Raw genomic sequence first — 12,856 nt, forward strand, 5'->3', positions numbered from 1 at the left:
ATGTGATAGCAGACTGTGCAGGTTGGAAGCGAGAGCAGACAGCGGCTGGCAAGCACCCAGAAGGGGTGGGTTGGTTACAGCAGTGTGTCATAGTGGACGGGCCACTGTTAACAAAGGGCCTGATGAGTGTTTGAAACCGTTCATCTCTACTGCTTTTGTCTCTCTGTCAGGAAAGGTGGAGGACCAGCGGCAGGTCACGGTGTTACGAGACAGTGGTGGCTCACAGTCGTTCATTCTTGCCAGTGTTCTGCCCTTGAGTGCTGAGTCTGCCTGTGATGCAAGTGCGGTGGTAAGAGGTATTGAGATGGGTTGTGTGCCTGCACCTCTTCACAAGATCCAGGTACAGTCTAAACTGGCTACTGGTTTCTTTCCAGTTGCTGTGCTGCCCAAGTTTCCTGTCGACGGAGTGGATTTCATAATGGGTAACGATATAGCCGGGGGTAAAGTGTATCCTACTGCTGAGGTTGTAGACGTTTCAATCCCTGGTGCTGCAGGTGGTGACCTAGCTCAGACTCATCCGGAGGTGTTTGCAGGTTGTGTTTTGACCAGAACTCGAGGTCCCAAGAGATTATGTTTCTTTTGTCTTGATCCTGGTCATCTAGTGGCAGGGTGTGTAGCTTGGAAGCAGCAGGTGGCAGCTTCCAAGCAGTCTACGGAAAAGTCAAAAGACCAAGCTCTCCATTAACTGTAGTATATAATATTTCAACATTGATTGATGCTTAATGAAGGAAGCATCGGTGTAACTACTAGATGTAAACCCACATGTCAGGTGTGGGCCAATCACATGCAGGTATTTCGGTGTGACTGCAGCTTTAATTCTCATCAGTTAATGAGTAATTGCTTCCAGCTGTCCTCTCCATGTGATTAGTCTGCACTGGGAAGTATTTGACATTGAGAGTTTGAACCTTCTGCATCTTATTTAAATTCAGTATGGTTCAGATTTCCCAAATGATCACTTGTTTTACTGGTAGTGTTGTGTTTGCTTTCCTGTTCTGATAAAAGAGCACAATGGTGATGGCAGCTCAGCCAGCCTCTGTGGCACTGCTGTCACTTTTTGCTTTTGGTTTTGCAGACGCCATTCGAACTTTGAGAGATGGACCAATGATCGATGCTGAAGGAAGGGAATATAAAACTGCTGCATTAGGGTTTGACAGAGAAAGTCAAATCAGTGAACCACAATTCAATGAGGGATCCACTATCAGTGTACAATGCACAGAAGTGTCCATAATCATTGCGGTAAAGGCTGACTTCTTTAAAAATGGACGCCTTTTGTCTCCATGGGATTTTCTTTTGGGAGAAGTCAAGCATTCACAGAGCAGTCAGTGTCGACCTGTTGCTGCTGGTGACTCTGAATATTTATTTGAAGCTGGACTGCAAGACTGTGGCTCCAAAGTGACTGTAAGTTGTTGATTAATAGAAGATGCTGGATATATAACTGTGGTTGCTTAAGTGGTAGTTTTGATTTGTTGTGTTTTCAGAAGTGTCCCTGATTTTAGTTATTTTTTATTCTCTAGACATCTAAGGACTCTGTGATCTACTCAAACAAGCTGATAATCTTACTAGCTGCCGGGCAACATGGCATTAAAAGAACGACCCATGCTGTTGTTCCTGTTTCTTGTCACTATAAGAGGTGAGATGTTTTTATTGTGTTGTGCAGAGAATCTTTTTTGTGACTTCTTCTTCTCGACTGACTTTGTTACCTTTCCGGGACAGGACAAAGTTTGATGGCAGTCACTCTCAGCAGCCGCCCCTCTCTCTTCCTGCTGTGTATTCAACAGGTGCTTTCTCTCTAAAGCTGATGACCGGTATGTGAGACCTATTCAGTGTTTCATTGAAGGTTTTCTTTAAGTGTGCATGTAGTATGTGGTGGATGAAGTAGTCACACACTTTACCTCAAGGACCAGTGTGTAGGATATAGTGGCATCTAGCAGTGATGTTGCAGATTTGAATTTCCAGGCATGTTGGAGAACTGGAGTTTTTTTTAAATATATAATTGATGTATCTTTTTAAAGGAATCACCCACTAAAGACAATGTGTATCGTCATTAAAGGTAGGGTATGTAAGTTTGAGAAACCGGCTCAAGATCGCTAGAATTTGAAAATACACGACCGGAGAAAATCTGCCACTTCCTTACAGAGCCCCTCCTCCAACACACATGAACGTGCACATGACCAATGAGGGCACGAGATAAGTTTGTGCACAGATGGAAGGCTGACAGGCAGGTAGGCCATCCAGTTATTTTAGCCGGGCTGGCTAAAATGATTGATCGTGCTTTTTACAGTACTACGGCTTCCACAGATGAGATTTTTTTTAATGGATTTTTTGTCAAAGCACTTAAGATATTCATTGCTATCGGGATGTTAAGAGCATTCCATGGAATATAACAAAAAGTGTATCTCGAGCTGGTTTCTCAAACTTACATAGCCTACCTTTAATTCCTTACGTTGAATTCTCAAATAATACATAAACAGTGTAGTAGTTTTTTTTTTTTTTAGTAGACTACACTACTGGATAAATGGGTCTTTGATTTTCCTGCACAAGTTTTGTAACACATTGTCAATGGATGTTTTGCTTTTCTTAAAGGTAGGGTAGGTAAGTTTGAGAAACCGGCTCGAGATACACTTTTTGTTATATTCTATGGAATGCTCTTAACATCCCGATAGCAATGAATATCTTAAGTGCTTTGACAAAAAATCCATAAAAAAATGTCATCTGTGGAAGCCGTAATACTGTAAAAAGCACAACCAATCATTTTAGCCGGCCCGGCTAAAATAACTGGATGGCCTACCTGCCTGTCAGCCTTCCATCTGTGCACAAACTTATCTCGTGCCCTCATTGGTCATGTTCGTGTGTGTTGGAGGAGGGGCTCTGTAAGGAAGTGGGAGATTTTCTCCGGTTGTGTATTTTCAAATTCTAGCGATCTCGAGCCGGTTTCTCAAACTTACCTACCCTACCTTTAAATGCGACCACCATTTTAATTAGAAAAAAAACACCGGTCATTGTTTAATACAAAATGAACATTTATATCTGAAGTATTTCTTATTTATAAGTTAGAGCATTTTTTCAACCAATAAAGAAACACTCAATCACAGTTTCAAAAGTCATTACAGAATCACCAAATTCAAAGTTACATGGTTAAATATAGTTGATTATACATTTAAATCTACCTAACTTTATGAGTTAAGTCAGGCAATTTTTGGGGGAAAACAATATATAACTGAGTATAAGCAGAAACACAGAAATATGTTGACTTCAATTACGGTAAGTGACGCTTGTGTTTAATTGTAGAGGACTGGACAGGAGAGACGCTCACCAGTGTCTTCTACACCGGGGACCTCCTGCCCCTCGAGGCCTCTTACAGCAGTTCTGATGCGGGACACAGAAGCCTGTTTATCGACGGCTGTGTCGCCGCTCTGTCTCCTGACCCGAGATGAGCCCCCAGATACTATTTTATCGAAAACCATGGGTAAGAGAAGCTCAGAATACAGTATGATACTGATAATTGGCTCTTAAATTGCATTCAAATTTTCTTTTCGTCAGGTGCTTCAATGATGCCAAAGAGGAAGGATCAAATGCACTTTTCAATCCCAGAACAAGATCTTCTTCTCTTCAGCTGCAGCTCGATGCCTTCCTGTTTCCCCAGGACACACGGAACTTAGTGAGCCACTTCTATAACCTGAATGATTTTGTCATGTTTGGAAATGCTTCGAGGTTGTATAATGACATTGGTCTCTCCTTATATTAGATTTTTATCACTTGCCAGCTGAAAGCGACCTCTGAAATGCGGAAGAGCAGCCCCGTCAACAAGGCCTGCAATTATATAAATTCAAGGTGCTTTTATTACTTATTTTGTGAATTGTTGCTCCTTACTTTAATATTGCAAAAGGTTTGTCAGTGTATCATTTACAAAGGCTCATCAGGTTAACAATTCTTTATAAGCTAAAACTGGTTCAAATGTTTGCTATTAATATTTCTTGCTGCTTAAGTAATCAAGTTACTTAATTAAGGAAACATATATTTGTAATGAGGTCTAACGTTTACTGTAAATATAAGGATAAATACTTTCTAAAATGAATGTTCCATGCTGTCTCTGTACAGCCAGATCAATGTAACAGCGATGCTTACCTCAGCATTTGAACTGAAACAGTACACATGTGAGAGGAATGTGCTAAATGTAAGCTTTAAGAATATTTTAGAATGTTGACGCTGCCCATGGAGTATATGTATACAAATAAATGGCTATTATTTCAACATTGGATTTGGGTGTAAATGCCCTCAACTCAAAGCTAAAGGAAAACAATGATTGTTTCTGTATACTAATCATCAGATGGATAAATGTCGATGGCAGTGATGTGTGTCGATGTTGCGACGATACATGCTCGAGCAACTCTCCCACCGGTCAAACAAACCTCGGAAGTCTGATCCCTGAAGGTAAACTGTAAATCCTACAGTTGTATAACTTTCATAATCTGTGATCTGTCTGTGAAAACTGTCCCAACTAAATATGATTTGTCTCTCTCTTTCATTTTTATTCCCGTTTCAGATTTGGTGGCACGTGAAACTGTTACTCTGGGCCCTTTGATGGTTTTGCCATACAAGTAGGCGAAGCATAACAATCCAGACAATAAAGGATTCAATATTTGTCTATCAATCTCACCCTCCCTGACCAAACTTCAGTGTAATACTTATAGCTTAATACTAGCAAAACGATTATTTTAATGATTGTTTAGTAAGGAATGTTTATACAACATAAACATTAAAGAAACAAGAATGTTTAGTCTTTACTGTTAATACCTAACATGGCTCTAAACAAAGCCACACAACTGGTCTGATGAAACATCCCCGTAAATAAAAACAGATTACACTGTATGAACATTAAATGTTGCTGTCAGGATAGACACGTATCAGTGTTTGAAAGAGGAAAATAAAATGTGAATTTCTCTTGCCTTCAAAAAGCTGAATGAAAATAAGAATGCATGCCAAGCTCGTCTTCATGGCCTTTTCACTTATGAACTCACTAATAAATACTAAAGCTGACTCACATTGTACTCTTTCCTTCAGTCTTTGTGAGGTTTTGTGGACAGCCTCACTTTATTTATTGTTCTTCACCTCTGAGCAGGAAGGGGAAATCAAAGCAAGAACAGCCGTTGAAACGCTGCAGTTGGTTTTGCACACACTGATGTTTAACTGAATTTGAAATAAAACTCAGGATGTTATGCATCAGACTTTAAAACTTGTATCCACTGGATTAACACCACTAATGTGTACAGTTACACAAACAAACCCTTCTCAAAACGTTTTTCTCAGTATTTCTTAGCAATATAAACATTGCTCCCCATGAAGTACTTTATATATAACACTTTTTTATAGTATCCTAGTAAGTCTTCTTATAGCGATCCTGTTATTGATATTATCAAGTGAGAAAAGAAGATATATCACTTTCATGTTGTATCACCGGATATGTCTGGTGTCTGCAAGATGAGTGTGAAAGTGCAGGTCAGGAGGAGAGTCATCAGCAGCAAAGGTGTGGATATATATTAGTTATTGTCCTGTAAGCATGTACGCCGGCACAGTCCGATTCAGAAGCTCTCATAAATAATAAATATATATTTTTATTTTTAAAAAAGTGCTATTCACATACAAGACAATACAATGTGTCCAAATATAAAGGAGATAATAATAGGAAAGAGTGAAAGGGTCAATAACCCTTGATAAGAATGGGTTCGCCCGATATGTCAGTGGTTCGAGCCGGCAGCCCATATGCAGTCACCGCTGCCTAGTAAACCAGTTTGAATCCTGAACAGCCGAACATTTCTGGCATGTCCTCCCCTCTGTCTCCCCCTTTCAACTCTAACATCTCCAATAACGGCCCTCTGGACCAAAAAAAACTAAAAAGTATGAACGGAAAAACAAAATGGATCAATCTAAAATAACATAAAATATTTAGGCAACAGTACAGGGTGAACCTCTGAGATGGATAATTAAGAATATAGTTTTGAACTTTATATGTTGTAAGTCATTTTAAATTAGTTGGGATGATTTTAAGTATTTGGAGGTTTTTTCAATATTTTCTTTGTTTGAACTGCATGGATTGATTTTTACATGACATGTCTTATGTTTCAAAAATATAGATCAAATTGTATTTATGTAGCTCAAAATCACAAGTTTTACATTTTTATTTGATTTGATTTGATTTAGTCTGTACCAGTGACGTGCGGTGAGGTTCATGGCTGGTGAGGCACTGACTCACTTTGTCAGATTTACAAATATTATATTTTGACCTTAATCGAAATATTCTGTTATTTTCAAAAGCTTTTTTAGTCTGATGCTTCGATTCATTTTAAACAGACCGTTCAACAAAAGGATACCCAAAATCTAAATATTGGATTGTTCTTTCTTAGTAAGATCCCATTTTCATTACAAATGTGGTCTTACCTTGACTTGAAGATGAAGTCCATGCTATCCTTCTGGACAACAATCTCTATTACTGTTTTGTAAAAGTCCTCCTTATCTTCCTGTAGTTTAAAAAGTCTAGTTTGTTGTTACGTCTGCCGTCTCTGCATAGAATTACAGTAGCAACAAGAACCTGTGGGCTCACGTGCGCCCCCTTCAGTGCGGCAGAGGTTATGGCTGCCTCCCCTGGTGCATTTTCATTGCCGTTGAGACCAGCGAGCCTAAATATCATATATACGTGAAATAAGTTATTTAGAGACTATGGATGGCGAGGATAAATGTAATAAAGGGATCTACATACATTACATTGGTGACCTACAGTGAGATGGTAACAGGCATGTGCTTAGGGCCAGTTTCTGTGGGGTGACGGATTCTGAGGTGAGGCAGATCTCATCTGTGCCTCACCTCACCCCACAGTAACTGGCTTGAGCGCGCTCACAAAATAAGTGCCCGCGCTAAATTAGTGCCCGTGCTCCAGCAAGTTACTGTGGGCTTACGAGAGGCAGAGCACGTGCCTGCCTCACTTGTCATCGCTCCCGTAGCGGAGCTCGGCAAATTTGCTGATTTTTACTATAAAAAGCGATTAGAATCATACATAAATCACACTTACAACACAGATCAGTGGAGACATTTTATTATTATTACTATTTCGTTTTTCTTTAGTTGTTTTTCCGTTACATTGGAGTATGACAGGTGAGGCTCTGCCTCCCCTGCCTCCACTGACTGCACGTCGCTGGTCTGTACAGATCAACAAAACATGAATGATAGTTTAAAAACATAATAAAATGACACCATAGACCACAATAATAATGTGATAGTGTGTACAAATTAAGGATCCAGGGGGATGTCAAAATGCTTCCTGCATGGTTTTCATGAACTGCAACACTAACATGTTATTTAAAATCCAAAGTAATAAGCAATGAAACAAATATATGCACATTTTAAACATGTGAAAACACCCTCTCTCTCCATCAGCCTCATGTCTTGAGTTCAGGGTGTGCAGCCAATTAAGCTGATGGGTGTCTGATTGGACGCAGGTGTGCTGCTCTGATGAGGATAATGATCGGCTAGAGTTTAAAAAGCTCCACCGCTCACACTGAACCATTCTGTGAGTCAGTCAGGAAGACAGAGAGCAGCCGACCAGTTTCCTGTCATCAGTTTCACTTATGGAGGCCTTTCATTTTCAGGTTATCCTCCTTGTAGGACTCTGTGTAAGCTCCTCTTTTGCTTTCCCGCCCACACACGATGCTTCATTCCAGAGCCTTGCGAACACAGGCAGGTCAGAACTCGGGCAGCAGCAGCAGAAGTCTCCGGCTGAGGAACCGCAGCAGGTGAATACCATCAGAGTGACCTGTCATCCAGACTCTTTGGAGATTGTTATCAAAGCCGACATGTTTGCGGTTGGAGTTCCTGTTGATGGAGACGAGATACGCCTTGGAGTAGAGAACAACAACCAGTACTGCAGAGCTACAGCGTCTTCAGCAGATGAGTACAGTATCAGTGTTGGACTTGTGGAGTGCGGCACCAGACACTGGGTAACTTTTTAAATATATTTAATTTCAAATATGATTCATTATAGCTTCTAGTTTTAAACGCGTCTACTCTCCACAGGTAACTGAGGACTCTCTGATCTACACAAACCTCCTCATATACTCTCCTGAGGCTTCTCCATATGGTGTTGTTCGAATGGAGGAGGCTGTAATTCCACTTGAATGTCATTACGAAAGGTTTTAGTTTTTAAAGCTCACATTGTAAAAATCTTTGAATGATGTCGGTCTTTTTTTAAATGCATGTTTTCTGTTTCTTAGGAAGTACAGTTTGTCCAGTTCTTCACTCATGCCTACCTGGATCCCCTTCATGTCGACCCAGGCTGCAGTGGAAATGTTGGAGTTTAACTTGAGAATCATGACAAGTGGGTTTTGGTAATTTTCTCATGTTATGAGTTGTCATGTCTCTATTTGCACTTAGTACTTTTTTCTGTCCGTGTGCAGGTGACTGGCAGTACAAAAGAAGCTCTAATGTGTTTCATCTCGGTGAGCCCATCAGCATCGAGGCCTCGGTCAGACTTGGGCATCACATGGGGCTCCGAGTGTTTGTGAGCAGCTGCGTGGCTACTCTGAGCCCTGACATGCACTCCAGCCCCAGGCATGCCTTCATTGAAAATGGGTAAGGCTGCAAATTGCTAAATGGCAAAAAGTAAAGTCTTTTTCTGACCCTAGAGGGAGCTGTTTAATGTGTAAGGCTCTTCAAGTGGTTTAATTCAGACGCAAGCAATGCTGACTCGAGTGACCGGTTAATAAAAGATCAGTCCTTTAGTGGCGTCTTCAAGTTAGCCATTAGCTAAGGCTAGCTGCAGTTTGCTTTTAATCTTTGGTATTCTAGTTCTTCCTTTCTGTACCACTATTGGCAAATGCACAGGTCAGATTTGTGCAGTTCTGACTCTAAATAACTACTTCCAGAACTTGCCTTTATGACTAGAAATGTTAGTGGTGCATTGTGGGTAATGTAGACTCTGGTTATAGTAGTCAATGAGTGCTAATTTAGTGTTGCTCTTTTTGTTTTTCCTCATAGGTGCTTTGTTGACTCTCAGCTTCCAGGCTCAAGGTCTCAATTCTTAGCCAGGACACAGGATGACAAGCTCCACATGTCCATTGATGCCTTCAGATTTTATAATGAAGACAGAGGGGAGGTGAGGCTCTATTCAATTGCCTTAAACATGATTGTGTGTGCATGTTTCCCAACACCTGCTTTTCTCATAGCTCTACATCACATGTCACCTGAATGCTGTGGCAATAAATAACGCAGATGCACCAAACAAGGCGTGCACTTTTGTGAATGGAAGGCAAGTGAGATCCAGCCTAAAATATTTCAAATTACACACAAAAAACAAAGTATTGATGCTGAATGTTTTTTTTATTCATCAGATGGAGGTCCGCTGATGGTAATGACTACTTATGTGGGCAATGCAAAAGACCAATTGGAGTTGAGCAAACTCTCAGTAAGCCCAGCAGCCCGAGCAAGTTTAGGCCTCGAGGGTTTGTGAAGCCAGAAGAGCGTGAACCCCTCTGGAGGAGCGGACTGAAGACCAGTCCAGGTGGGGAGCTTGTAGAAACTTGTATGATGAATATTGGCTGCAGATGTCGTCATAATGATCAATTGTTTGTGACGCATGTTTTTGCATAGGTTTTAGACATGATGATGGCTGGGTAACTGAATTAACATGCATTGTGCTGGTTTGTGTTAGTGTGGGAACATCAGGCCAGAGTGGGTCCGATGATGGTCTTGCCAGCCAAGCAGAACAGCCAGCCCATACCTGCAGAGGAGCGTTCTTCCATTCTTGATCAAATCAGCAGATCTACAATGTATGGCAGCCAGTGGAGGAGTGGAATAAACGGAGTTGGTAAGTCAATACCGGTATTGAATTATTCTCTGTTCATTTGAAGCCTTTAACAATCTCTAAATTGAGATTAAAATGGCCCATAATGAAATCTTAATGTTGAATTGTTTTTCTGTCAAAGATCAGAGGAAAGGACTGCTTCCTGATTCATCATTGACCCAAAACCAGGTGGACTTTCTGATTTTAGCTTCTGAGCAGAATGAAGACAAAAGTGGAACGGAAAAAGGTAAAATGTGAAAAGTCTTAACCCTTTTTTTAAATTTTTCTACAATTCACCTTTTACATTAACACATTTATTCTGCGACTACAGATGAAGATGCTGAGGAAGTTCCTGAACTTCTAGAAGAAACCTCTCCTGAGGCCCACCTGCAGTCGAAGGCAGTAGTGCTGAACAGTACCGACACAGCGGCGCTCGATGAAGTCTTCCAAACTGCTGCGGTTAATGTGGCTGTGCCCCCACTGTCCAACACCACTGCAACAGAATCTGACCTTTCTGAAACAATGGACTCAAAGAGATAATAAATTATTCAAATTTTAATTTGTTTGCTTTTTAATGTTGCAATACACAAGGAAAACTGATGACCTGCTCACAGCTAAAAACAATTAACAATTGTTTCCTAATTAGCCAAAGTATTCCATATAACGGTAAACATTTAGGGGGGGACCCAAAATTGCAATTTGACATCCATGTTCCATGTCTTTTCTTGTGCTTGTCTGCTGCTAAAAATGGTACTACAACATGGCATTTATTTTCTGGGGTGTCATTTGCTTTAGTTGTAACGGCTGTATAAAGGTGATGTATTGGAGGTCAGCCAGTTTATATTTGAACTTCAGTTGCTGCAACAAAGCCTTTGTACATGAGTAGCCCCTTTTTTTTGAAAGGGGAGTTACCATGGGGGGCCCTGGCAATATAATGACCTGAACATTAAGATATAAACATAGTCTCATAACTTTGTGTCCAGGCCCATTGGGTTTTTTGACTGGAGACTGAATTCTAATAGAGTACCCAGACCTCTACTAGGGTAGTCAACAGAGATGGGGTCGTTACTAAAAAAAAAAAGTTACATATTACTTTTTTTAAAAGTAATATATTGCACTACTTCGTTACACTCTACATAAAGTAACTCGTTACTTTACTCGCAGGGCCGGCCCGCCCCTCCCTACAGGCAGATCACGCAGACCGCTAAAGTTTCAAATGTTCTCTTTAGTTCAGTTTCCATTGTCTCATAAGACTGATCCAGATAGCTCTGACTATGGCTGTCCTCTGTATTTTGTGCAGTATATCTCTGAACGATGCGATGGTGATTCCACTGTGCAAATGGGCAACATTACCTCTACTATGAAGGATGCTACAAGCCTGTCCATCTCTGCTTTGGTTACCGGTCCTCCAAATTCTAATTTGTGCTGTTTCGGAGTCGGCTGCGGCGCACTCACAACCTCACTCTGGGTTCGGGGGTCCTTAGCTATTAGCTTCACCTTAGCATATGTTCTTTGCAGGTGTTTGAGGTTTGATGTGGTGTTTGCAGCAGTGGATAACAGCTTCTGGCCTGGACACAGTTTGCACCTCACCGTCACATTCCTGTCTATTCTTCGGACGAACTCAAAATAATGGGCATACCTCCACCCCTCGAAAGTTATCGCTGACTCTGCCATGTTTATGCAGCACTGCACGTGAAGATGTGGACGCGCAAGTCGCACAGATTACCTACATATAAACCTGCGGCGGAAACCCCTCTTGTCTGTCAGTGTGATTATGACTGATTTTATAAAAGTAACGAAGTAACGCGTGTCGGGGCAATGTTAGTAACTGTAGTGTGATTACTGAATTATAAAAGTAACGCGTTACACTACTCCGTTACCGACAAAAGTAATATTATTACAGTAACGCGTTACACCCAACTCTGGTAGTCAATATGTTTTAGAAGTACAATTTGATGGTTTACAAAGTCCTGAGTTGTTACTTTAGCTTAGCAAATCTATTCACTCCTGTTTTTGGGGACTGATTTAAAAAAAAAAAAAAAAAAAGTGACAATATGAATTTTTAGATAAGTATAGTTACAGATGCCATTATTTCAAGGCATCTGGGGAAAAAAACTGAAGCAAGATTTTAAAATATTGACTCAATCTAATGGTAGCCATGACATCACACATTTGTTTTTAGACTAAAAGGCCGTGTGGAAGATGAAACATCCTGGGATGTTTGTTGGTCCCTGCAGCAAAGTGCCTGTTGGGACTCAAAACCAGAAACCAGTGAAGCTGTAAATGTGTCAGTTTTTGTTTCACTTTACAGTGGACTGGAACTGAATCGTACTCGTATACCACATTAAAACCTACATGCAAAAAATAAACTGAATGGTGTTGAATAAAATAAATTGGGGCTGCATTTTAAATTGCTCTTCATTAACTGTAGTATATAATATTTCAACATTGATTGATGCATAAGGAAGGAAGCATCAGTGTAACTTCTAGATGTAAACCCACATGTCAGGTGTGGGCCAATCACATGCAGGTAAAAAATTCTGTTTAACACTGTTCCTTCAGAGGTTCGAAGAACGTTACTGTGTGTGCGGCATTTCACAGACGAAAGCTTCCAAAACATTGCCCAGTTTGAGGCCGGATATGCACAGCATTTGAAACTGAAGGACGATGCTATAACTAGTTTGTTTGGACCGTTTGGAGCAGGGGAAGATTCGGGTACACAACCTGTAAGTTTGCGTTGTTATTTGTGTATTTATCAAACAAGGTATCTACCGCGACTGTTTAAATGTGTAAACGTGTTTCGGACTGCTAAGCCATTGACACAGTGCTAACTGGGCTAATTAATTTGCTAGCGTTTCCATATATCAACTCCAATATCAGCAGATGGCCTTACATACATGTATCTCATAGCAAGAGAATGTCTGCATTCACACACGAAATACTCATAGACAGAATACTCCGGGTAATTTACCGTACTGTCAGTCGCGAAACGTAATTACATTATAGCTGGCGTTCCTAGCGTGTATG

At 40.7% G+C, this 12,856-nt stretch overlaps 1 protein-coding gene and 1 pseudogene across 3 annotated transcripts; both read left to right on the forward strand.

The window, feature by feature from the left end:
• Positions 1–929: 929 nt before the first annotated feature.
• Positions 930–5,180, forward strand: LOC117493150 (annotated as a pseudogene).
• Positions 5,181–7,565: 2,385 nt separating this feature from the next.
• On the forward strand, positions 7,566–10,388 carry LOC117493143 (zona pellucida sperm-binding protein 3-like). 3 transcript variants are annotated; one of them, XR_004556941.1, is made up of 10 exons: positions 7,566–7,988; positions 8,065–8,180; positions 8,262–8,365; positions 8,445–8,619; positions 9,025–9,142; positions 9,213–9,295; positions 9,378–9,547; positions 9,698–9,867; positions 9,972–10,076; positions 10,161–10,386. XR_004556941.1 is itself a non-coding variant. In XM_034143579.1 (10 exons), the coding sequence occupies exons 1-10, from the start codon at positions 7,620–7,622 to the stop codon at positions 10,367–10,369; spliced, it is 1,605 nt and encodes a 534-aa protein (XP_033999470.1). In that variant the 5' UTR covers positions 7,566–7,619; the 3' UTR covers positions 10,370–10,388. The 3 variants fall into 3 exon arrangements, 2 of the variants coding, with proteins under 2 accessions (XP_033999470.1, XP_033999471.1); XM_034143579.1 differs by having other exon boundaries at positions 9,698–9,853; positions 10,161–10,388; XM_034143580.1 differs by lacking the exon at positions 9,972–10,076 and having other exon boundaries at positions 9,698–9,853; positions 10,161–10,388.
• Positions 10,389–12,856: the final 2,468 nt, after the last annotated feature.

The sequence above is a fragment of the Trematomus bernacchii genome, unplaced genomic scaffold, assembly GCF_902827165.1.
Source record: "Trematomus bernacchii unplaced genomic scaffold, fTreBer1.1, whole genome shotgun sequence".
Taxonomy (NCBI): Eukaryota; Metazoa; Chordata; class Actinopteri; order Perciformes; family Nototheniidae; genus Trematomus; species Trematomus bernacchii.